Raw genomic sequence first — 15318 nt, 5'->3', positions numbered from 1 at the left:
AGGTAAATGCAGTTACCTGGAAACAAGTTAAGAAAACAGGCTGGAGCTTGTTTTTATGTAATTCTCTTGATTCTTTTTTTTGTGTTTCCTCTTCTGCAAGGGCAGTTCAAGGGACAGGCAGGGCGAGAAGGGAAGGAGTGGAGTGTGGTTTTACACTCACTGCTGCACAAGATGAAGGCTGTGACACAAGAGTCACTGTGCAAGCTGCTGGTCCCAAAACCTGTATGACTAGAGCAGAACCTGTTCAGGGCCACAGCCTGTCTGCACCTTTGTCCACACTTAAGTGAGCTCAAAACTCACTCAAGACCACCTACCCTGGCCGGGCAGTGGGCAGCAGTCCTTCCCTGAGGAGCAGGGTTGTTCAAGCACTGCTCTCCAACACCTGGGTGCAGTTCAGGGGCACAGTGCCCTTCCCTGGAACTGCTGCCTTGCACAGGGATGGGGATGGGGAAGAGTTCAGTCTGCAGTCTGAGCTCACAGTGCTGATCCAGGCGGCTGCAGCAGCAGCAAGGGGCAGTGTCTGGTGTCAGCAGCTGCGGAGCAGGAGGACGGAGAGCACGCGGAAGGGTGTGAAGGAAAGCCTCAGGCCCTGCTGCTCCAGCCGCAGGCGGCCCTGCGCAACCGGCCGCTCCAGCAGGTCACAGCTGGGGGACAAAGCACAAGGCTGAAGGACTGATCTCCATCCCCACACACCCCCAGCCCTTCTGCATGGACTCACAGCATCGCCTCCTTAACGGGGAGGGAGGTCTGGAGCCAGGCGGTGACTGTGCTGCCATGCGCCTCGTAGAGCCGAACCACCACAGCCTCAGGTCTGTCCTCGGCCTTGGGGGGAGTTCAGACACATGAGACAGGCACAGCCTCTCCAACACAAGTTGCTGTGCTCAGCTGAGCCTGACCACCAGTCGGTGTGGGGGAAAGAGCTGCTCAACAGCAGCACCTCAGCCCCTCTGCCCTCCCATCCTCCACCCCAGCACCTGCCTGCTTGACAGTCTCCAGCACGATGGCAGGTGAGCTGACAGAGAAGGCACTCCAGGCTGGGCACTGGGCACAGCTGGCTGGCACCAGGTGGAGGGGGAAATTCAAGTTGTAGGCTTGCTGAATCACACCGGCCTCCTGGAAGGAACCTGCAGCACAAGAACCCCTCTCTGGTCAGGCTCTGTACACACGCAGCCAGAGGCACGCTCACCCCAAGGCTCACTGGAGGAGCTCCCACCCTGCATGTCCCCACGGGGCCCAGCTCTGTCACTCACCCTGGTGAGGCATCACAGCGTAGGTGAACTGGTGGTGCCCAATGTCTGCCGTGGCATCAGGGGACTTGGGTGCTCTCAGCCTAAGGCAACGTGAGGTTAGTGAGACCAGTGCCTTGGCAGCACCGTCACCCAAAGCACTGTGACAACTGCTTCCCTTGCTACCTCAAGGCTGGGCCCTCAAGTGGAAGCAAACACGCAACAGCAAACAGACCCTGGACAGTCCCAGAAGCTAAAAAAACTGGGGTGTCATCCTGTGAAAATTGCAGCTGATGGAGTCAAACTGAAATAGACAGTTTCTTTTGGCTTTGTATGCACCCATAACATTAACATTCCTGTTCCTTTCCTCTCCTTAAACCTCCCTTCCTGGGGTCTGTTTTGGTTAGCAGCAGAAAAGCTACCTGCTACAAATATGAATCCGATCTCTCCTGATTTATCTTTGAGCACAGTTCACAGGAATTAGTTCTAACTAAGATAATGTAAGTCAGCCAAATTCTCAGAAAACAGCCACCCACTAGACAATTTCCTTGTTATAACTAAGGTCATTTAGGAGCAGGTGTTGCCTTGACTTCCAAGGGCCACCTCAGAAGGCAGAGCAGCACAGCAGCCCCCTCACCCATCCCTAACTCACAGGGAGAGGCTGAGGATGTTCCTGTGGGCCGATGCTCCATACTTGCAGTCGTTCAGCAGAGCTACCCCAAAGCCATGCTCAGACAGATCCAGCCACTTGTGAGACCACACCTGCAGCAAGGTACCAAGGTGGAGTGAAGGTGGAGTTCCTGAAGGTGGAGTTCCCTGTGCAGCTCCCTGCTCACCTCGAACCGAGCCCAGTCCCAGGACGTGTTCCAGTGCGTTGGGCGCTGCAGGTGCCCGAACTGGATCTCGTAGGTAGCGTTGGTGCTCCGGACCTGCACAGGGAACTCCACCTTCAGGAACTTGTGAGCCTCCTTCCACTCCACCTAAATGTGGCAGCAGAAGGATGTCACCATGGGGGACTGACAGGCAGACACTGCACTTCTCGTGTCCTGGTGTGCAGCAGCCAGTGCACGTCAGCTACAACAAAAACACACCAGAGTCTCGACACGGATGAACTGGTGGGTCCCACTTCCACCCATGGCCCTCGGGACCCCCAGCCTAGGGCTGCTTGCTGCAGAGGAGGACAGGCAGCAGGGGACTCCAGGGAAGAAACCAGGGAGGGGGAATATAATTCAGGCACAAGGTTCAGCTCCCCAGCTCCCAGCTGCACAGGATGTTAGTGTCACAGAGCTGGGGCCAAACCTGGGTCAGGAAGCGGAGGTAGGGGCACATGGCATCCAGGATGATCTCCTGGGTTAAGGTGCTGTTTTTCCCGACCTGCAGGGAGAACCTCACACTTCCCCGCAGGCCCCCAGCCTGGGTGATTTCCAGAGGCTTCAGCAGTGTTGTCACTGGCTTCCTAGAGACAGGAATGAAGGCAGAGATAGTCTCAGCCTGGTAGATCCAGGTTTCCAAATCCCAACGCAGCCACCCACACAGCAGGCACTCACTTCTCCAGAGTGAATGCTCTCTTACAGTTAGGACTGACAGGGAGGCAAGAATCTCAGGGCAAAGCCAAAACCCAAGTGCTGCATGCACTGCTCCTCTACCTGGTTTCCAAGTGATAGTCCATCACATCCCAGGCATCCCAGTAGAGGGGAACATCATCAAAGAGTGCAAACTGGTTGGCATAGCAGCCATCTGGGACTGACTCTCTGAAAGAAAGTGGAACAGGAGAACAGCAGCATCAGAAGAACTGGCAGTGGAGAAAGGTGCACAGTGAGGAGTCCTGGGAGAGGTTTGAGGAGCTCAGGGCCAGGAGCTGGGTGACACAGACCTCCCTGAGTCCAGCAGCTGAAGCGAGGTCAGGTGCCCCATCGTGTCCAGGCAGACAGCAATTACCCCATTCTCCATGGTAATGGAGCCATCCTCCTTGGGAAAAGGCCAGAAACAGGTGTCACAGACCCACACCTGTGGGAGCTGAGTGCCTCCAATGCAAATTTAATATGTGGATTCCTTAGATTTCTCCTCCTTTCAACCCTAACCCTGATTTCTCCTCAAACAACCTCTGACGTGGGGAACACAGACCTGAGGAAATCTGCCTTGTGCTCACCTGTTTCCTCACTGCCACAGGCTGAGGAGGCACAAATGGCTCCTGCACTAGGGCATAGCCCATGCTGGGGACTGTCACCAGAGCTGGAAAGCAAAGAGGTTCTGTTCCAACACTCGCCCCAGACTGAACCCCACGTGACATGACTGCTGCCCTGCTGCTGTCATGTCACATCTACCGCCTCCTCCCATACCCTCCTCTTCTTCATGCATCCTTCAGAGGACTTCATCCCCTTTCAAGCTGTCCAAAGAACAAATGGAACAGTCAATAAAACCCTCCCCAGGGGAGGGAAAGGCAGAGTATTTCCCTGTTAGCTCTCCCTGCCCCTGTAAGGAGCTCTGCTACAAGAGTTCTGCCCCAGGTCAGACATACCCAAAGTCTCTGCTCCGTCTGGCCCAGGCCTGGAGATCACCTCGGTGCGTTCCCAGCACAGCGTGTTCAGCACCAGGGTGCCTGGGGTGCTGCATGCCCCGGGCTGCAGCAGATCCCTGCACAGGGATTGCACAGCCTCCTCCTGCAGCTGAGCACCAGCCCTGCGGATCTCTGCAAAACAAAAGGGCCTGAGCTGGCTCTGAGAGAGCTTCTGGCACTCCCCGTGCAATGTACACACACTTTATCTCCTTCCAAGCTACAATTGCTAATTATCATTAATTATTATTATCTATTAGTGATTCAAGTGTATAATTATTCTGAACTTTGTTATTACAAGATTACAATGAGCTGTGCCAGCTCAGCTGGAAAATTCTGGTTACCAAAGCTCCTGCAAACACCCCTGGGCAGGCAGAAACAAACCTTGGTGGGAGTCTATCCTGGCACGCCAGCAGCAAGCAGAAAAGCCAATAAATTGGGATGGTTCTCAATCCCTTGGCTCCCCTGCTAATCTAACACTATTTCAGACATGACTGCTGAGCTGGCCCTGGCAGTCCAGGGCTGGAACCTCTCCACAGCCCCACCAGGCAGGACCTGCTCCCACAGGTGAGCACCCTCCTAGCCAAACTCCCTGCTCACCTGTGTAGTATTGTAGGGCATCCTCAACCACCAGCTGGATGCAGCTGCCTGGCAGGACATCGTGGAACTGGTTGAGCAGCAATAACCTAAAACAGAGACCAGAAACCAGGGAAGAAAGTGGCAGAGAGCACCAGACTTGTGCTGGCTTAGAACAAGCTCTTCTCTCAAACAAGAGTCTGTTTGCAAGACAGACAAACTTAGTTACTGTTCCTTATTCCCCCGTTACCCAACACTTGAGAGAAAAGGGTTTTTTCCACAGCATCCTTTAAATCCCTTTATGTTAGGGCTTGTCAGCTGTCATCTCAGTAAACCACAACCACGGGCAGTAAGAGCTATTTGTTTTTACCCCTCAGGGCTATGAGATACCTTGTTGCACAAGCTCAAACAAGCCAAAACTGGGTAGGAAGCAGCTTCGGTAAGAAATGAAGCTTGCAGACAGCGGAGCAGTGAGGGTTTGGAGTTATCTTTCAGCAGACAAGCCAAGCAAAGCAACAAATTGTTTCCAGGTAGATTTCTGATCAGTTTATGGCAGGGGTTGTGTACACACAGCACTGCAGCACTGAACTCTGCCCCAGTACCACCAGTGCTCCTACACTCCCTCACCTCCAGAGCTGCTGGAGCTGGCTGGCAGGATACTGGAACGCTGTGTCCTGAGCCACAGCCAGGCTGCTGAGCACTTCCACGTCATGGAGAATCCGCTCACACTCCCGATTCCCCTTCTTTATCTGGTGCCAGTTAAGGACAGATGGAAGATGCTCAGGAAATGGGTAGCTGGGAGTGGAACTCTCACGCCAGCAGCAGAATCCCAGCTCCAGTGCAGGAGGATTGGCTGCTTGCAGGTGTTGTGAGTTTGCATGGCCCCCTTGTTGGGAGCGGGACCCTCACCTGGGCCTGCGTGGTGTAGGTGCCATTGTGCAGCTCCAGGAAGAGCTCTCCCACCCAGGTGCACAGCTGGGATGACTCCTTCTCCAAGACAGAAAAGAGTTGGTCAGGGGTGGAGATCTGCACCCTGTGGGACAGACACACAGACAGTGATGAGCTGGGGAGAAGCCTGTGACATGGCTAATGGTGCATCTGGGCTGGAAAGGTGACAGGCCTCAAAAACTGCAACACAACCACACAGAGTATTCCCCTCACCCTTCTCCCACCCCTCTCCTGTGAGCCTGTCCCTCTCCCGTGAACATGCCCCAGGCAGGTGGTGACTGCCAGGCACAGCTGCTGTGCTGGCCATTCACCCCACAGCTCTCCTGAGGGGTCACAAGCAGTCCACGGCTGCCCTGTGAACTTGTTCTTACAGCTCTTGATGGAGAGATTCCATCCCCTGAAAATCCTTCCCAGCCTTCTGCTTGCCCATCTCCCTGCCCTTCTCCCTTTCTTTTGGCATTGCCAAAGGCCAGGCCCGGCTCAAAGCAGATGCCCCTGCCAGGAGAGAGGGTGGGAGCTCTGCTCTCACCTGGGCAGCCCATCTGTGTTACTCATTCTTTTCATCCTGTCCAGCATCTTCTGCGTGGGTCCCCCTCCTCCATCCCCAAAGCCGAAGAGGAATGCGCTGTGGTTCACACGGCCTTTGTCCTTGTTGTTCTTCACTGTTTTCAGCATCTGCAGGGATTTTTGGGCAGCTGCAATCCCCTGGCAGCCAGCCCCAGCTCCCACAGCTCCACACAAGAAAGCCAGGTCAGTCTTTAGGGTGAAAAGCCCAGTCCTGCTCCTCTTCCCTGACCCAAAGTGCCTAAATCAGGCATGGGCACATCTTGGACTCAGGCACCCTAGCAGCCTTTGTCCAACAATGCTCCCAGATATCCTGCTCCCTTCCCAGGCAGTGCCCTCTCCCAGGAGCCCCACAGCTGGCCTCAGGGGGCTGGCACTGCCCTTCCAATGCAGGTCTGGCAACTTCACTCACCTCTGCCACTCGCCCCTGCATCCCATAGGAATCACCAGGGGGGAAATGGGTCAGGACCTGGGAACCGTCAATGCCTTCCCAGAAAAAGGTGTGATGCTGGAGGGGAGAGAAGGGAAAATGTGGTGCACAAGAGCATGTCAGAGCCTCTTCAGGATTCACACTGGGCCTTCACTTTCTCTACAGGGAGGTGCAGGATGCCCTGATGGATCAGTTCAAGGAGAGGACAAGAACAGGGAATGCCACCAGGGCAGGGGCTGGATTTGCTGTCTGTTGGACCTGCACACAAGTCACAGCTTCCTGTCTGGAAGCAGAGGGAATATCTAGGCCAGGGGCCTGGCTGGGATTTCTAATCACGTCCTTCCTCTCTCCTAAAGCCTGGCAGGACATCACTGCCACCAAAACCTAGTGGCTTCTGGAAGCAGGGCCTGTGTTAGGTGAACTGAAGAACTGTGGAACCAACAGGTCCAGCCCTGCAGAAGACTCCAGCACCCACAGTCCATCCCCAGGGGAGAAGGCAGCACAGCTCACCGGGAAGGAGTTCACCAGGTTCCAGCTGAGCTTCTGCGTGAGGAAGCGCTGGATGCCACAGCCACGCATCAGCTGGGGCAGCTGGGCTGAGTACCCAAACGTGTCTGGCAGCCAGAACTGCGGGCACAGCAGCAGAGGGACACACACAGGTCAGCCCGACCTCACAAAGAGCAAGGGCTGCAAGGAGATGGTGGGCAGGGAAGGCGTGATGGAAAACAAAAAGTACCTCTGAGCAGATCCGGCCAAACTGCTCCTGGAAGAACCTCTGTCCCTGCAGAAACTGCCGCACCATGGACTCCCCGCTGGGCAGGTTCCCATCCTGGGGGAAGGCACAGGGAGTCCATGAGGAAAGCCAGGCACAGGGAAGGAGAGATCTTGTAAGAGCCCCATTCCCACCCACCTGACCTGGCAGATCGTGGGGAGAACCTCAGCAGGGCTCGGCAGAGGGAAAAGGAGCAACACCCTAGGGAGTCCCAAGCTCCTTTCTCAGGGAATGATTTGGGAGAATTGTACTTTTGCCAGGCTGGACACTTCAGACAGATGGCCTGGAGACCATCACCGACCAGACAGGCTCAGCAAAGGCTCTGCTCTCCCCTGCAGTGTCAGGCCTGCCCCCAGAGCATGGCACAAGGAGGCTGTGGCAAGCCAGGCTCGCCATGCTACTCACCATTTCCACCCAGGTGCCTCCCACAGGAATGAACTGTCCCCTGGCCACGAGGTGCTGAATGCGCGCGTAGAGCGCGGGGTAGCGGCTGCGCACCCACTCGAACTGCTGCGCCTGCAGAGCACAGGGATCAGCCCCAGCTCCCCACACCCCTCTCCCTGCAGCATTTCTGCTTTGTTACGTGGTGGAACGCAAGCCTCTTTGAGCTCCTCAGAGAGAGGGATGGATGCAGGGGTTGAATTGAAGTCTTTTGAGAAATTAAGATATATTAAGCCACATAGATATGAAGCAGAAGTGTAGGTTTAAGTTTTAAGTAAGTGCAAGTTACAGTTTTAAGTAAATAGAAATATATTTTAAGTACCTTAAGAACTGTATTAGCTAGTAAAGGCCCTAAGGCCTAGTTTAAAGTTCAGTAACTTAGCTCCAGACATATCAAAAACATAGCAGAACTTTGACTATGTCTCCAGAACAGACAGAACTACATGTGTAAACAGACAGAAGTATTCATGTTAATAGATAAACTTATACATGTAAATTTTAAGTAAGATAACAGATGGTATATTTGCGTAAATAGATAATATTGTCTACATAGTTTTTTTAGGTAAGAACTGACACTAGTTTCGTACTACATTCAAATATTAGAATTAAGTTTAGATTGGTTTTGAAAGAATGTTTTAGAATCGTGCTTTTAGCTGATTGGCTGTTTTGTGTATAAAAATCCCCCTGTATTAAAAGGAACAAGAAGAAGAAGACAAGAAGAAAGAAGGCTGTGGTTGCTGCTGCTGTTCCTGCACAAAGCCTGGGACTCTATACCAGAGAGCAGCTGTTGCAGCTGCAGCTCTTGCTTGGGATTCTATGCCAGAAAGCTTTTAGCATGGATTTTAATACTTTAGCATGGACTTTTAACACCTTGAACTCTTTGCCTTCGAGACTGATGTATTCATGCAATAAACAACTTTATAGCAAATGACAGCTGCTCTTGTCTCCTTGAAGACCCCAGACCCAAAACAGCCTCGACAGTTACATCCCCCGACCTCCTTCTGCTGGAGAAGCAACAAGCCACGAGCAGAGGAGGGGTGTCCAGAGGGAGATCACTCACCTGGGAGCAGGCAAAGGTGAGCTCTGGATTGTGCTCCATCAGATGGACCACGGTGACCCAGCTCCGGGCGCACTTACGGATGGTCTCCTCATAGGGCCACAGCCAGGCTGCAGGGACAGGCATGGCCCCACCACGGTTATTACCTAACACAAGCTCCCCACAGAGCTGGAACCTCTCTAAAACCCCTCCTGGGATGGGAAATCGAGGGCTGAAGCCCAACAGGTGGAAGACAGCAAGCTGTAATTCATCCCTCATGCCCATTTCCATCAGTGTTCCAAAGGGAACAGACCCACACTGCCCCAGTGACAAACCAGCAATGTGGCAGCAGAGAGAGCCCATTCCTTCCTCTCAAGGCGTGGTATCCTGTGCCTGGAGCCCAAGGGCAGCCTGTTCTCCCCTTGGGCAGCTCCCCCTGGCCTCCAGGTGAGAGGAGAGGGAGTGCTGTGCTGCTCTCACCAGAGTCGATGTGGCAGTGCCCCATGGCATGGATGGTGTGCTGGCTCTCGCCGTTCCTCTGGCTGAAGATGGCTGCAGCCAGGCCACGTGCAGCAGGGAAGGTGGAGGGGTCCGTAACATCACACACGTTGACCATCTGGTTGGCAGTGTACAGTGCTTGGAAACTCCTCTGGTTTTCCTCCCCGAGGAGCTGGGGTTGAGAGGGATAAAAGTATGACTGGCCACTGTACCAGCTCAGATGTCACCTGCCTCCAGGAGAACTTGCTACCTCCTTTCAACATCTGTCTCAGGCAGTCATAACAGGTAAACACCATGTCTCTGCTTCACAAGCACAGCCTTTTGCCTTTTCTCACATGCCTTCCAATTCCAGGTTCCACATATGCCCATTCCAGGGGACCTTGGTTAACATATCCTGCTTTGGAGCAGAAAGTGGATGAAAAAACACCTGTGGCTTCTCTCAATTCAGCTTTCTCCTACTTTAGAATATCCTGAGTTGGAAGGGACCCAGAAGGATCATCAAACCCAGACAGTGTCAATTGTGCTAAAGCAGAAGCAGCAAACGTTTTCTCCTCCAAGGTCTCAGGTCACAGAACAGCCAGAGGAGGAGATGCGTGAAGCTGAGGAAAAGGTGAAAGAAGGGAAGAAGAGCTCCCAGACCTGAGCCATGTCCAGCAGTATTTCCATATCCACCAGCAGTTCATAGACATCTCTGTTGAAGACAACCAGCTCAGCCTTGCTCAGGGTAACCCTCCTGTCTGGGTCTGGAGGGGCTATCATGCTGCCCTTGCCAGCTCCAAAGAGCCCATTGCAGGCCAGCTCCACGTACAGTGTCAGGCTGTGGGGACAGGAGGAAACCATCAGGGAGCAGTCACAGGCACCAGGACACAGACAAGGATGTGTGTGTCCTTGGCCTCTTGGCTTCCAATAACACCAAGGTCCCCCAGCAGTGGGGGGCTCTGGCTTGCCTGACCACCCACCTGTGGGGCTCTGACTCTTTCAGGCTTCTTGTCAGGATGTAGCTGGTCTTCTCACCTTCCTTGGTCAATCCCTGCACAGGAAGATGGCACATTCAGCACAGGTCCATGACAGCAGGCTGGATGGGCAGGATAAGACACCCCAAAGTCCAGCTGGACAGAGGGGCTGGTCCTACAGGCTGTGGGATAATTGTTGGCACAAGAACAGGTATCACAGAACATTTCAGGGGTGCCAAAGGTCACCACTGTGTACACAGCAGGGCACCTGGCACGCCCCTGATCCGTGTCTCCATACCTGGACAGGCTGGGCATCTCGCCACACCATGCCCTCCCCATCGCTCTCCCAGACGAAGTGCACTTCCCGCCCTGCCCACGCCGGGGGGATGCTCAGCTCCACCTTAAACCAGCACGTCTCCCATCTGGAAGAGAGCAGGCAGCAACCTCAGTCCACTGTGTGACCTTCTCCCGAGAGAAAGCACGCTTCCTCAGAGCCCTCCACTGAAAAACCAGAGTGGGGACAGCCCACGAGTTTGATGGGATTCACAAACCTGATTTAACCTGTGCCCTTCTGGACCCCCAGAGAAACCAACAGTGGCACCTTGTCTGCCCACTGCTGGGTAAGAATCTCCTCCCAAACTTGACAAGCAAACACAGAAGTATCAGAGACACAACCATGGTCACAAGGAGCTCTCAGCAGAAACCAGCAAAAAACTTGTCCCTTCCCTCATGAAACCTCCCTTAGGGCTTCCGAGCAGCCACCGCCAAGCACTCAGCAGCAAAGATCAACTCATGTCTTCAGCAGGGAGAGCTTGTGAGGACTCACCCGCACCAACACCTCTGAGACACGAGCTCCGAGCCCAGCACGGGCACAGCACCACCGAGACCCGCTACTCACGTGGGCCCGAAAGACTCTCCCACTCGAGCCGGCCCGAACTCCTGCGCCACGGCCTCCTCGTACGGGATGCGCCGCGGAGTCTGGAAGTAGGAGAGCGATGCCGGCGGACAGCGATCCCCAAAGAGCCTGTGGTGGGAGACGGCCAGGACACATCAGTCCCGCTCGGGCTAGCCCGGGGTGGTGCAGAGAGCTTTCACAGCACGGCTGAATCGCCCTGCCGCCACCCAGCACCTCAGTGATGTGAACAGATCGCTGAGTGACACAGGGCCCTGCTGAGCCCGGGTGGGCAGGGCAGGGCTGAGGGGCTCTGCCGGGGTGCCCAGGGGCAGCCCTCCATGCCGACCAAGGAAGGAGTGACAATGTGTCTGTGTGTGTTTGTGTGTCTGTGTGTCTGTGTGTGTGAGATGTGTCCCCTCAGCGTGAGTCCACTGAGCAAACCGAGTCCCCGCACCCACGGCAGGCAGCGCCCCGGCGCAGCGTCCCCACCCTGAGGGGACGCACCGGAGCCCGTCCCGGCCAGCGCCCCGGGGAGGTCCCGGAGAGTCCCCCCGCCGCCCACCTGCCCCGCAGGTTGCAGTCGGTGAAGTAGGTGTCGGAGAGGAACTTCTCCACTCGCTCCAGGGCCGTCCGCCGGTTCTTGATCGCGGCCATGGCAGCGGCCGAGCCCCCGCCCCGCCCCGCGCTGCGCAGGCGCGGCCGAGCCCCGGAGCACGGAGCCCGGAGCGCGGAGCCCGGAGCCCGGAGCCCGGAGCCCGGAGCCCGGAGCGCGGAGCCCGGAGCCCGGAGCCCGGAGCCCGGAGCGCGGAGCCCGGAGCCCGGAGCGCGGAGCCCACAGCCCGCCCGGAGCCCACAGCCCGGAGCTAGCCCGGAGCCCGGAGCCCGGAGCCCGGAGCCCGGAGCCCACAGCCCGCCCGGAGCCCACAGCCCGCAGCCCGGAGCACGGAGCCCGGAGCCCGGAGCACGGAGCCCGCCCGGCCCCGGGGATCGCCCTCCGCGGCGCATCCCGTACGAGGAGGCCGTGGCGCAGGAGTTCGGGCCGGCTCGAGTGGGAGAGTCTTTCGGGCCCACGTGAGTAGCGGGTCTCGGTGGTGCTGTGCCCGTGCTGGGCTCGGAGCTCGTGTCTCAGAGGTGTTGGTGCGGGTGAGTCCTCACAAGCTCTCCCTGCTGAAGACATGAGTTGATCTTTGCTGCTGAATGCTTGGCGGTGGCTGCTCGGAAGCCCTAAGGGAGGTTTCATGAGGGAAGGGACAAGTTTTTTGCTGGTTTCTGCTGAGAGCTCCTTGTGACCATGGTTGTGTCTCTGACGCTTCCGTGTTTGCTTGTCAAGTTTGGGAGGAGATTCTTATCCCACCCTGAGCGCTCCCTGGGTGCAGTGAAGGCAGAACCCCCCTCATCGCTGTCCTTCGGCCTAAGCAATCCTGCACCCTCCTCTCCATGTCCTCCAAATCGCCCCAAAGTGCCATTATCATCAGGAGGGAAGGAAGAATCTGTACACGATGCTCAGCCCTGATGTTTTAATGGAAATACTGCTCTACAGTTTACAACATCGGTATAGAAATCACATGGGTTGTGGGCCGAGGATCACGTTACAGAATATAAAAAGCAAGATCAAATTAAAAGAAAATTAGAAAAAAAATATTCAAACCTCTGCTATTGTGCAGGCTGGGAGCAGAGCTGGGATGTCAGATGGAGCACCAGAGGCAGAGGTCTCCCTGTGATGTGTCCCAGGACAGGCAGGCACAGCGCCCTCCTGGCACAGCACCCCACCAAGCAGCAGCAGCTGCTACTGCCAAGCTGGCCAGAAGTCTAAACCACCGAAGATTTTCCCTTCCACATCACCTTGAGCCTACACCACAATAAAAAAAAGGGGGGAAATAATAGGGGAGCGTGTGTGACACCTTTGGAATGGAAGAGGACACATGAGAGCCCCACTGCCTGGTTACAGCAAAGGAGAAAGGAGACGGGTGATTTATTGCTAGCAAAGTGTGAAAAGCCCTGCTGGGCTCTTGCTTCTCTCCCTCTTCTCCACAGGAGGCTCCCATTCCAGACCTGCCTGCTGTGCATTGGCTGCCTGTGACTGCCACCCCGGCTCCAGGTGTCCCCTCCAGCCCTGCTCCCCGCCAGGGAAGGAGCTGTGGTGGCTGGAGAGAACCTGGAACTAGATGATATTTAAGGCTCCTTCCAGCCCAGGCTGTTCTGTGAGTCTGTGAACCTGGTGTCTCAAAACACAGTGAGTCCCTGGGAGGGGCTGAAGTCGTGGCAAGCCCTGCTCGTGGCTCCCTGTCCAGGGGATGGAAGCCAATCCAGGTGTGCAGGATGGATTTTTGCTAGGAAAGCCACCTCCTTTTGAGGAGACACAGTGCAGTGGTGGCTGTCGTGGCTTACAAAGTCTGTGCTGACTTTATTTTTAAATTCAGAATCTTCCCCCGCATTTTAAATATCTGCCAGTGTTAGATTTCTCTACTTAAAAAAATACATATCCCCATATGTGGATTTCTGGAGTGAAATGCACCGAGCCCCCCCAGTCCCTCCTCCTCCTCCTGCCCACACACACGCGCTCACACACGCACAGCAGCTCTGTCAAATACTGGCTTGGTATTTCCCATGATGTTTTCTCCAACACAGAAAGGGAAAAAATACATCAGCACAATCAGCCCCAGCTGAGTTGCTCAGCAACACTTCCCAAAAGCGAAGATCCTTGGAGCTGCAAGATAAGGTGGATAAAAATTACCCACCAGGAAAAAGCCAAACATTTAAAAAAGTTAAAATTATATACTCTATATTTCTTTCAGGCTGCTTATACCTCAGTTGTTTAACCCCCAAATGCTGTTTCCTCTTGCCAGCCTCAGAAAAGGGGTTGGATTACACCTCCCTCTTCCCCGCTCCCCTCTCCCACCCCAAAAGCTGCATGCTGGAACAGTGCCTCTCAGACCAGGAACACGGCTGTGGGTGAGCGAGTGTCTTCCTCCAGTTAAGAACAAAGACATTATTTTTTTTATTTACAAAAAAAGGAGAAAAAAGTTTCCACACAAAAGCACTACAATGATAACTCCCTTTGGTAAAAAGTGTAATAAATGTCTCCATCGGTCTGTCTGTCGGTACTAATTCTCAAGCCACCTGGTACTATGGTACACAAGAAGCTAGTACAGTTATGCTAGCACATCAAGCATAATTCCTTTAATTAAAAAAAAAAGAAAAAAAAACCAAAAGAAAAAAAAACCAAAAAAATTGACAATTTGTACATTTATTTACAAAAAAGGAGGGGAACATGTTAAAATCGTGTTGTTCTCTGCTGTGTGTGTGTACGTACATGTGTGTGAAAAGCTGGTGCATGGCACTAGGAGAGACTAGTAAACAAGCAGGTACAAAAAAAAAAAAAAAAAAGGAAAACAAAACCAAAAACCCAAAATAAAAATAAAACAGTTCCACTGGCACTAGAAAGGACAGACCGATCTGCACAGGGTGAGTCCAGCCTGGGAGGAGGGGAGGGAGCGAGAGGAACCCGGGGCGTGCTGCCCCTGGAGCCCGCCAGGAGAGGAGAATCCGGTGGTGACAGGCACCTGGGGACTTCGGGGACACATCCACAAGGTGGTGGAGAGCATCCCGCTCCCCTCCCTTGCCGCTCAGGGCCTCCCTCGGGGAGTCAAAGCCTCAACGCTGCTGGTGTGTACGAGCTCGTGGTGTTTCTCTGGGATGGCTCAGTTCAGAGAAGGGTCCTTCCTGCCCAAAAAGGGCCGGCAGCCCACGGCCCCGGGCGGAGATCCACGGCCCCAGGGGGAATCCCGCCGGGACAGGCTGCACCAGCCACGCACTAGTCAAGTGGCCATGTGACGGAGATACACAGTGAGGGGAGAAAGGCATCTCCCTCCTTCCCTGGATGCGCACACACACACACATCCCCCGGGCTCTGCCTCGCCCCGGGGACTCCTAGGGTGTCTTGAATATCGTGCCGTATTTGACGCGGTACTTGTTGATGCTGACAAAGTGCAGGGTCTCTGTGTCACAGGTGGTGGTGCAGGGCACCAAGCCCTCCAAGCCTTCACCCATGAGCCACTTGTTTGTCTCGGCTGCCATTTCACGGGGCACGTGCTCCTTGGTCCATTTGTCCACCCAGGCCTGGAACCGCTGGTGCAGCCGCTTGCTCACCCTTTCGTGGGACTGCAGAAACAGGGAGAGGTGTTAGGAAAAGGCAGCTCTGGCCCCCAGAGTGCAGCATAACACAAAGCCTGGCTGCTGGGTGACACAGGCAAGGGACTCACACAGGGAACCTGTAATGCAGGCACTGGACTAATGACAGAGGGAAAGCTCTCAAGAAGGTCCCCCCAGAGTCTCTTCTCCAAGCAAAAACGTGGCAAAATGAGCTCAGAAATATAAAAAGTTTATGCACAACAGTTCATGGGCTGGGGACATGGAATATATCCA

The 15318-nt window shown here is 54.8% G+C and overlaps 2 protein-coding genes across 5 annotated transcripts in view; both read right to left on the bottom strand.

The window, feature by feature from the left end:
* Positions 1–382: 382 nt before the first annotated feature.
* Positions 383–11567, bottom strand: MAN2C1 (mannosidase alpha class 2C member 1). Of its 2 annotated transcripts, XM_064388842.1 has the most exons (26): positions 11456–11567; positions 10897–11022; positions 10297–10420; positions 10005–10075; positions 9685–9862; positions 9028–9217; positions 8572–8678; positions 7476–7586; positions 7035–7127; positions 6809–6925; positions 6281–6376; positions 5834–5979; positions 5266–5389; positions 4984–5105; positions 4381–4466; positions 3745–3915; positions 3376–3458; positions 3100–3194; positions 2873–2977; positions 2526–2682; positions 2063–2206; positions 1879–1988; positions 1251–1330; positions 979–1124; positions 719–822; positions 383–644 (listed from the first exon to the last, which is right to left on the bottom strand). In XM_064388842.1, the coding sequence occupies exons 1-26, from the start codon at positions 11545–11547 to the stop codon at positions 527–529; spliced, it is 3096 nt and encodes a 1031-aa protein (XP_064244912.1). In that variant the 5' UTR covers positions 11548–11567; the 3' UTR covers positions 383–526. The 2 variants fall into 2 exon arrangements, with proteins under 2 accessions (XP_064244912.1, XP_064244913.1); XM_064388843.1 differs by lacking the exon at positions 11456–11567 and having other exon boundaries at positions 10825–10956.
* An 892-nt stretch (positions 11568–12459) lies between these two features.
* SIN3A (SIN3 transcription regulator family member A) overlaps positions 12460–15318 on the bottom strand; it is a 33702-nt gene continuing 30843 nt past the window's right edge. For all 3 annotated transcript variants that reach the window (XM_064389712.1, XM_064389710.1, XM_064389711.1), the window contains exon 21: positions 12460–15054. In XM_064389712.1, coding sequence (XP_064245782.1) covers positions 14824–15054 — 231 coding nt within the window. In that variant the 3' untranslated portion in view covers positions 12460–14823. The remainder of the gene's footprint in view (positions 15055–15318) is intronic.

Source organism: Passer domesticus, chromosome 14, assembly GCF_036417665.1.
Source record: "Passer domesticus isolate bPasDom1 chromosome 14, bPasDom1.hap1, whole genome shotgun sequence".
NCBI lineage: Eukaryota > Metazoa > Chordata > Aves > Passeriformes > Passeridae > Passer > Passer domesticus.
Note: the sequence above shows the minus strand (reverse complement) of the source record. Positions and strands in the feature narration are given on the sequence as shown.